At 33.3% G+C, this 10212-nt stretch overlaps 1 protein-coding gene across 1 annotated transcript; it reads left to right on the forward strand.

Moving 5' to 3' along the window:
• The first annotated feature begins 4497 nt into the window (after positions 1-4497).
• LOC139840083 (amino acid transporter AVT6A-like) lies at positions 4498-8101 on the forward strand. The gene is made up of 5 exons (XM_071830303.1): positions 4498-5075; positions 6414-6566; positions 6644-6847; positions 7206-7674; positions 7773-8101. The coding sequence occupies exons 1-5, from the start codon at positions 4499-4501 to the stop codon at positions 7909-7911; spliced, it is 1542 nt and encodes a 513-aa protein (XP_071686404.1). The 5' UTR covers position 4498; the 3' UTR covers positions 7912-8101.
• Positions 8102-10212: the final 2111 nt, after the last annotated feature.

Here is a 10212-nt window from a genome sequence, read left to right on the forward strand (position 1 = left end):
ATATCAGACAATATTCGTATCACCCAAGAGCTAATGAAAAACTATCATCTCCCAAAAGGTAAGCCTCGATGTGCATTTAAAGTCAACATTCAAAAGGCTTACGATACGGTTGATTGGAAGTTTCTTCAGGTAATTCTTAACAAATTCGGGTTTCATAGAACTATGGTTAGGTGGATCACGAAATGCGTCTCTACCACTTCCTTTTCGATTGCTATTAATGGTAAGTTGCATGGTAATTTCAAAGGAAAAAGGGGTCTACGTCAAGGTGACCCGTTGTCCTCGTATCTCTTTACTCTAGTTATGGAGGTTTTATCTTTAATAATTCAGAGGAATATCCAGGACTCGAACATATTTAAATACCATCCGAAATGTGATAAGTTGAAGATTGTTAATGTCTGCTTCACGGATGATTTCTTTTTGTTTTGTCATGCAAATATGGAGTCTGTTTGTGTTTTAAGTGATGCGCTAAATGAATTAAAAGGTTGTTCAGGGTTAGTTCCTAGTCTCCCGAAAAGTACGGTATTTTTTACTAATGTTTCGCAAAGTTTAAAAGATCGTATTCTTGAGATTATGCTGTTTGAGGAGGGAACCCTTCCTGTCAGGTATCTCGGCCTTCCTTTAGTTTCTTCGAGATTACTTTATACTTTTATAGAGACTGCAAAATACTGGTAGAACGCGTAAGGTACAAAGTAATGGACTAGAGGAATAAATATATGTCGTTTGCGTGACGAGTCGAGTTCAACTGACCATTTCTGTGTTATCTTCAATGCAAGTGTACTGAGCGTTTGTTTTTATTCTTTCGGATGCAATTATTAAAGAAATGGAGAAAATTATGCGGGGTTTTTTGTGGTGTCAGTGTGACATGAAAAAAGAAAAGTCTAAGGTCAAATGGGACGATGTATGTCTTCCCAAAGATGAAGGATGCCTCGGCATTAAACGATTGAAGTACTGGAATGTCGCACTTATAACTACTCACATATGGAGCATTATCACTCACAAACAATCATTATGGGTAAAATGAATCCATGCTTACCGTTTTTCACGCCACAACTTTTGGGAAGTAGATGTTACGGGTGATGCTAGTTGGGGATGGCAAAAATTCTAAGTTTAAGCCCCGCCCCATTATTCGTAATTATATTGTTCATAATATAGGTAATGGGAGGTCAGCGTCAGCTTGGCATGACTCCTGGAATGATATTGGACCGTTTGTGTCAATTATTTCTAGACATCTAGTAGAGATATGCATAGCGCAGGCTTTTCTCTGAATGACAAGGTTCGCGATTTAATTCATAATGATAATTGGTTATGGCCTGGGTCGTGGCAGGCCAAATACCCGTCTGTTTAGAGCCTTCGTACTCCCTAGCTGATTAATTCTAAAGAAGATTTAATACTCTAGAAACAATGGGATGGTTATACTAAACCTTTTTCGGTCAATGTGGCTTGGAATACTATTAGACCGCGCGGTCCGGTGGTCCCTTGGTACAACATTGTTTGGTTTTCTCATTGCATTTCAAGACATGCTTTTGTTCTCTAGCTTGTTATGGGAGAATGGTTGAAGACTCAAGATCGCTTGAAACCATGGGAAAAGAATGCAAATATTGTTTTATTATGTCCGTTGTGTTCGAATCAAATGGATACTCATGACCATTTGTTTTTCGAATGCACTTATTCTCGGTTGGTTTGGCAAAAAGCATGTTCTCTTATTCAGCTTTCACAGCTTAATGAGAAATGGAAAGATGTAGTCCACATGTTGATTCCTGTCTCTTGATGGAAGACGTCTAGAGTGGTGGTCGCCAAGCTCACATTTGTTGCTTCGATTTATTATCTATGGCAGGAACGAAACTCACGCATCTACAAAAAGGGTTATAGATCGGAAGGGCAATTGTTTGAGGTTATTTACTGTACTGTCGGGATGAAAATCACGTCGCTGCGTTTCAAGGATTCGTGTCAGGTTAATCATATGCGACGGGTTTGGAAGATTCATTAGTGAAGGCTTATTTTTGTTTCTAGCATGCTGTGCCATAACTTGATGTTTGTAGCCTTTATTTCTTTTTTGGATCTATAGTCTCATAGGTTGTTTGGGGCTTGCAAAAGTCTTTTGCAACATTTGTTTTGTAATGCTCCAATGCTTTTTATTATTTATTAAATTTACCGGGTGAACCCTCCTAACCTAAAAAAAAAAAAAAGACCTATTACAATACAAAACCCAATGGGCCAAACTAATAATAAAAACAATGGGCTAATATAATAGCAGTGAAGTCTGCTAACAATAAGTAATTATCCAAAACTTATCGGTGCAACTTACGTATATTCATGATATTGATTGATATTGACATTTCTAGGTATTTTCTTTTCAGAAAAGTTTATTGGTCTTTAATATTTTAAAGAATTTAAAAAACATAAAAACAAAATGAAATTTCTAGCCTGGATCTATAACCCCAAATTTGTAGGTCCCAACATGTGTCACGGTGTAACCTTTTCAAAACAGTTCGTTTGAAAAATTTGACAATACGACGAAACTCGACGCCGTCTTCTGCCTACCTCATTTCCATTCCCAATTTCTAAACCTTATAATTTCGAAGTCTTTAACAAGAAATTATTTTTCATTATATAAAAAAATCAACGAGCTTAATCACCACTTTATAATAAATGTGGTGATATTATTGTCATTAACATATTTTCCCGTAGAACTTGTTATCCACGTTAATTTTTTAAAAATACTCCATGCGTCTTTATTTAAGAGTCATGTTTTTCCTTCTTGAAAAGTTTTAAATTAATAGTATAATTCCATCTATACATTATTATAAAGCACGTGACATTACGCTTATGTGTCATCTTTTCAATTAATCAAATTTAAATTGTCCTACATGTCATTATATTAATTAATATGAATTATACATAATCCTACGTGTCATTCTATTATTATAAACTAAAATTAAATATTAAATTAATTAATAAAATATAGCCAATTTTATTTCCTTATAAAAGACAAAAGATATAGCCAATTTTGTTACCTTATAAAAGATAATATATCGGAGGATTAATAAAATATATATAATCTTCTTATCATCTTAATTATTAATAAAAAAAAATACTTATCATCTTATCTTAATTATTAATAAACGACGTAAAAAGGCGATTCACACACCACAAAAATCTGATTCTGTCAATATGTACCCACAAGGTAATTTGTTGATCCTTTTAACTATAAAGGTTATAATTTTTGACACTTTTCTAATATGTGCATTATATTAGTTAATTAACACCATAAACATACGGAGCATAATGGGTCTGACGTCATATTCCTTTGAATTTAATACAACTTTATTTTCCATTACTACACATTATGAATTATTGAAATCGTACTATAAGTTATTTGTTAAATGTTTTGTTCCTTATTGTGATGCGTTAAGAAGAAAAGACCGTTATCACTAGACGAGTGTCTTGACAAAAAAAGAGGTACACAAACTATATTCTTGATTACATCCACTTCAGATATGCACTTATATAACTACACTTTGATTTGCAATGATATAATTACATCTCAAAAACCCAAATTTATAAGATAACATAAAATTTGATATTTTTATTTTTAATTTAAAAATATCATTCAAAGTACAGGCTCTTCTACGGGCTCTTTTATAGAGGATTATCATGTAACGATTTTATTTCATTTACTTTTTCATGTTACTAATTACAGTTTACATCCGATCGATAACATCTGTAATTGTGGTCAATACTAACGATATTAAAAAGCTAATATCAACAATTTTCGTCCAACGAAATTATTAAGATAAAATAACATTTAATACTTATTTTTATTTAATTTAAAAATACCATGCAAAGCACAGACTCTTCCTAATTATAGTGTACATTTGATTGATAAAATCTGTAATTGTCGTCAATACTAACGAGTTTAAAAACTAATATTTACAATTTCCGTCCAACGGACGGGCTCATAAAACTAGTTAATAGATATAGCATGAGATTTCAAAGAAGAAAAACGAAGAGAAAATAAATAAGAATAATAAAATAAAGTTTTTTTATACATATACTTTATTACTTTATGCATAATACAACAAAAAAGTATGTAAAACTTAAAGGGTAAAGCAGTAAAAAGTGAATAAAAGTAAAATGTAATAATGAAATTTATTAAACTAGTTTATTTTTTTTTATCTTTGAACTATTAAATTAAATAATTAAATTGGTACAAATAATGACATTTGTTATCTTAATTATTATTAAATACTTAAATATCTTTCTCCTTATTTACATCATCATATATCATTGTCCTTATATACCAATATTTCATTATTTTATTTTTAATCTAATGAAAAGAAGCCGATGGTGAATGCTGACCATTCACGTCTCTTAAACGACCTTTTCCGTTGATAAGAACGCTGACACACGCATTTCATTTCACCAAATAAACTTTATTAATTTATAATTTATATAATTTATTTACGTACGTACCAATAATTCATATCCATTCCAATCTATGTATAGATTCCATCTAATTCACACACGCATTTCAATTTTCAATTCAATTTCCCATTTCCCATATTTTATAACACAATACACACAATTCCCACTCCAAGAATCATCATCACACACAATCATGACAATTCAAGCAGAACCTCAACAAATCAAAAAACACAAACACACATCATCAAGAAAACACAAAAGAAAAGACAGTCATGTTTCAGTTTCAGTCAACGAAAAAACACCATTAATTCCTAAGAAAAAGGGTGGAAACAATCACAGTGAGTTTAATGGGGCCTCCATGTCCGGTGCGGTTATGAACCTTTCGACAACGATTATTGGTGCTGGAATAATGGCGTTACCGGCTACAATGAAGGTGTTGGGACTCGGTCTTGGTATGGTGGTTATAATTCTTGTTGCGGTTTTGTCGGAAGCAACAGTTAGAATATTGTTAAAGTATAGTAAAGCTGGGGGTGCAGATTCTTATGGTGGGTTGATGGGTGATGCTTTTGGTGATTTTGGGAAAAAAGTATTGCAAGGTTGTGTGGTGATTAATAATATTGGTGTGCTTATTATCTACATGATTATAATTGGTAAATAATTATTCTTTAATTTCTTTAATACTTTTGTAATTATGAGTTTAGATATATATATACATAGATGTTAGTTTGAGGTAATTATTGTTAATTGTGTGAGGAAGAAAAATCAGTTGGTAAGCAATCAACGGGTCTTGTTGTTTGTAACTGAATGCATTGAATGGATCAGCTCAATTTGGTTTTGTTAATGATGATTCTGTTTTCAAACTTGACAAAAAAAATTAAAGCTTTCAAATTTTAAAATTGAATCTACTAAAAAGGGTTTACGGAGTCCTTTATTTTAGTGAGTGTGGCAGAGCTTAAACATTTTTTTTAAGGGTTTGAGATCAATAAAGCATGAAAAGTTAAATACTAACATATGTGAATTTTTGTTGTAAAAGAAAACTCTATACCTTAAGTAAGAACGCGTGTTCTAATTTTCAACTAGTTTTCAAAGTGCAAAAAAAAAAAAAAAAAAAAAAAGAATTGAATAAGCTCATACTCCTACCCAAAGGTTGAAAAAGACGCGAAACGGACGCAAAACGGGGTCGAGACGTTCGGGACCTTAAAATGTCGAGATGGGGTCAAGACGGACGTTGACTTATATACACACATATTTTAAAGTCAAAAAACCTTTGTTGACTAGTTTGTACCTATAGTCGCTATTATCGTTAATATAAATAAAAGAAAGTAACACTAACTCCGTCAATTTTGATCGATTTCACCGACTTTTGATCGATTTTAACCGAATTTTTGACTTTTGACCGGCGTTGATTTGATTTTTCCTGCATTTGACCCGATTTTTGAACGTTAACCGAATTATTAGACGACGGAACGTGTTCGAGACGGGCTAGTCACCAAAACGTCGTAATGTATGCGACAGACGTCGTTTACAACACTGCTCCTACCACTCTACCAGCTCCGACGTACGTTTAGCTCCTGAACTATTTATTACCAAACATGCCCTAAAGTTTGGCTTCAAGGGCAACATTGTCTTTGTACAAAACTAGATGTTGCAAATGTTTTGTAGTTAAGAGTAATCTTGGCACACACTTGTAGTTTTCTATATTGCATTTTACAATCAAGATTGGCAGACACTGAAACCAAAACCAAAATTGATATTTGGTGGCATGCTGTATATTAATGCTAATTTGATACCTTAGTGATCTGAGATGTAAATTTTTGAATACTACGAGTGGTATTTGCATATATCATGCCTAATTATTATCATTACCTTATACAAGCTCAGTCATTTTTGACTTTCTAGTCAACTCTAAATTTTCTAGCACATCTAATTAACATAAAAAGTTCACGTTTAGCTGATATATTTTATGTTGTTTGAGTTGAGACTTTCAGGTGATGTAGTGGCTGGATCAACTTCAGATGGGTTGCACCACCCTGGTCTATTAGAAGGCTGGTTTGGACCACACTGGTGGACCGGTAGAGTCATTGTTCTTCTAGTCACAACATTCGGGGTGTTTGTTCCATTAGCATCCCTCAAGCGTATGGGTACGTATCTCCTTCTTTACACAACTTCATCAATCTCCTACTGTTTATATGATCATTATTCCATATGGTTTATGCAGATTCACTTAGTGTTACATCCGGTTTAGCCGTTGCACTAGCTGTAATCTTCCTAATAATTACAGCAGGAATTGCAATTTTTAAAATCGCAAACGGGACCCTCCCAAATCCAAGATTACTTCCAGATGTTACAGATATTAATTCTGTATGGAACCTCTTCACTGCAGTCCCTGTTCTTGTAACCGCTTACATTTGTCATTTTAACGGTATGCTTATAAATTATGTCGAATCGTAGACTAATACTCCGTCTCATTATAACTGTTCACTATTGGCTTTTCAAAGTGTTTCTTTTTCAACTTTGACTTTAAATATTTTTATTTGTGTTATATAGATGAAAATTTTATGAATGAAATGGGTTTTAAATCTGTTTTCATTAATATAACTTTCATCAACTATTATATAATACAAACAAATAGTTTACAGTCAAAATTGGAAAATAAAAACTTTAAAAGTTAATAGTTTAAAATTTAATAGTGGACGTTTATAATGTGACAAATGCTGATTGCTTCATAGATGAATAATTAATTACTCCGTATCTTTTTTAATTTTATCTTGAATGTGCAGTGCATTCTATTGCAAATGAGCTTGAAAACCCTTCGCTTATCGAACCAATTGTACAGATATCTTTAGTTTTATGTACATTTGTGTACATAATGGTTAGTATCTTTGGATTTATACTATTTGGTGACTCCACAATGGGAGATATATTGTCGAATTTCGACTCAGATTTGGGTGTTCCTTTTTGTGGACAACTCAATGACATTGTTCGTGTCAGCTACGCTCTGCACTTAATGCTCGTTTTCCCACTTGTATTTTACGCTCTACGCCTTAATACGGATGGGCTTTTCTTTGGATCATCCGAACAACCACTTGAATCAGATAACAAACGGTTCGCTATTGTTAGTGTCGGTCTTCTTACAGTTATATATTTGGGTGCTAATTTCATACCAAGCGCTTGGGACGCGTTCCAGTTTACAGGAGCAACGGCTGCCGTTTGCATAGGGTTCATTTTTCCGGCTTCGATTGCTATAAGGTACGCATACTGCAGTCAAGTTAAACTAGTCAGTAGTGTGTGATGAATAGTTCTTTTAGCGATTTTTTTTTTTTTTTTTTTTTTTTTGGTGTGTTTAGGGATGTTCATGGAATAGCAACAAAAGGAGATAAGATGATGGCTGTTTTGATGATTGGTTTGGCTGTTTTTGCAAATGCTGTGGCTATATACAGTGATGCGTACGCCTTATTCAAGAAAAACCCGTCTCCTCGTGCTTGATTTTATATTCCGTACAAGTCAATCCAAGCCTGGTTATATGGTGTCAATTCGAGCCAAATTTTGTGTAAAAGATGTGTTTGTTTGATGGTGTTTCATTAAGTGTATAAGTACTCATTTGTTGTATAAATTGTATTATCATATTGTTATCAGTCATAAGGTTGCACTAGCGTGCAATAAGGATATTATCTAAGCATGATGTTATAGTTGAGGACTGCTATGTTGTAAAAATCACATCACAGGTCAAATACTCCGTAAATTAGTTAAAAAATACTTCCGGAATAGGAAACACAAAAACATATAAGCCAGCAACTAGTCTCATTCTTAACCAATGTGGGATCATTAAACTACCTCATTTTAAGAATCATCGTCTTTGCAGATGGGTTACTCTGATACCATTTGCTAAAGACATTTTCTTTTCTTTTCAAGCTACATATATAGCAAAAACATTAGTGATGTACTACACGTTCGTTGCTAAACCCCCATGTTTTTTTCAGGGCCGTTCTGTTAATTTTATGGGCCCTGTTCGAAAAATAAAAGTGGGCCTTTTGTATACAAATTTTTTTCTTATATAACATAATGCTAAGCTTCGGCAATTAAGTATTCGATCATGAACGTGGAGTATTGGAGCATGAACGTGGAGTGTTGGAGCATAATATTAGATTACGGAGTATTCGACATTGATTATGTATCTTATTTTTCGATTTTTTTATTTGTTTATTAACAAATGGACCAAAATATGTAAAAATGAGCCTATATATGTAATGGTAGGATATTTTTTAGGGGCCCTTATAGATGTTGGGCCCTGTGCGACCGCACGGCTTGCACGCCTCAATATCCGGCCCTGGTTTTTTTTTCTAGTTTTTCTTGTAGCGATTATCTATACTATACCCTTTCCAACGATTGGAATAAAAGAAGTTATCATAACAAAATGTTGCATGGATCTTGACTATCTACAATTGAACAAGTCACATTTTCAAGAGTTGTCTGACAGTACAAGACGATATCATCATATTATGAAGCTTTAATAAGCAGAAATTTAGCTGCTGATGAAGTGGCCGTTATACATGACTTCGACACAATACTCGATGCATCCACGATGAAACTGGGATTTGTAATTTGAAAGCTTTTTGGAAGCATTGTCTTTATGCAAAAGTTCACAAAGACATGCTACACATTCAAATGCTTCATCTCTGATAGGTGTTTGTAGTATGAAATGTGTAGTATTATTAACTGGATGTTTATGTTTGGGAGTTGGGCTGTGTAATTAGGTCGTGAATATATAAAATGTGGAGTAGTATATGATGTATATATGTGGTGTTACAAGTGTGTTAGAGTGTGACAAAATAAGGGTTCTTCAAGTATTTTATGATAGCTATATTGTTAGTTCATGTTCAATGGTCTCTTAATTTATTCAAACTTTGACATTGACCAATTAACTCACTTACCTGTACGTGAATATACCGATTTTTTCTTATAAATTTTGATACTATTTTTATATATAATATAAATATAATAAAATAAAATATATATAATATTGATTTGAGATTAACTTGATTCAAAAATAAAAATAAAAACTATAACGTCTCTATTTTTTTTTTAAATGGCCGAATTTATTAAAAGACTAGCAATGAACTAGAAAAATTAAATAAAATTATAATGAATTACAAAGTCAAGAGTTCTAGGAAATACAGAGTAGTAAATTTACTCCTACTTTTTACCAATAAAAATGAAAAAAGTCCAATAAGATCAAATAAATCCTCCTTCCTAATACGATTGGAGTCAAATAAGATATCGTTTCTGAGCCGTCAAATCCACCAAAGTGTAGTTGAAATAATGCATAAGCTCCTAATACTCGATGAGGAGTGAACGGACCGCGAATAAATCCAAGTGAACAACTCATCCAAGGTGGAGAAAATCGGCCACTGAGGATCCATCCAACTACGAATACGATCATAATGCATTTGCTACACCGCAAGTATGGAAAGTATGATCCCTTGTTTCTGACCTCGATCGACAAATAGGGCAAACAATAGAGTCGATTTCAATACCACGAGCCGATAAATTAAATCTAGAAGGCAATCTATCTAGATGAAGCCTCCACATAAACACGTTTACCTTGATTGGAATATGCCTAAACCACCACATTGGTTGAACATGTGAAGGCAGGAAAGCATTATCGAGGAATAAGCGTGTTTGTTAAACCGAAAAACTATCTCCCTCATCCAGGTTCCATGTCCATTTATCCTCCTGATTAGGGGTGGTCGGTATTTGGTTTGAAACCGTGGATGAAATGTCCCGTTC

The sequence above is a fragment of the Rutidosis leptorrhynchoides genome, chromosome 4 (assembly GCF_046630445.1).
Source record: "Rutidosis leptorrhynchoides isolate AG116_Rl617_1_P2 chromosome 4, CSIRO_AGI_Rlap_v1, whole genome shotgun sequence".
NCBI lineage: Eukaryota > Viridiplantae > Streptophyta > Magnoliopsida > Asterales > Asteraceae > Rutidosis > Rutidosis leptorrhynchoides.

Excerpts from the sequence above, each read along its gene's own strand:
- LOC139840083 (XM_071830303.1), top strand. The coding sequence starts at position 4,499 with ATGTATAGATTCCATCTAATTCACACACGCATTTCAATTTTCAATTCA. Across the intron at positions 6,567-6,643 it reads AGCATCCCTCAAGCGTATGG|ATTCACTTAGTGTTACATCC; the intron begins GTACGTATCTCC and ends TGGTTTATGCAG. Across the intron at positions 6,848-7,205 it reads TTACATTTGTCATTTTAACG|TGCATTCTATTGCAAATGAG; the intron begins GTATGCTTATAA and ends TTGAATGTGCAG.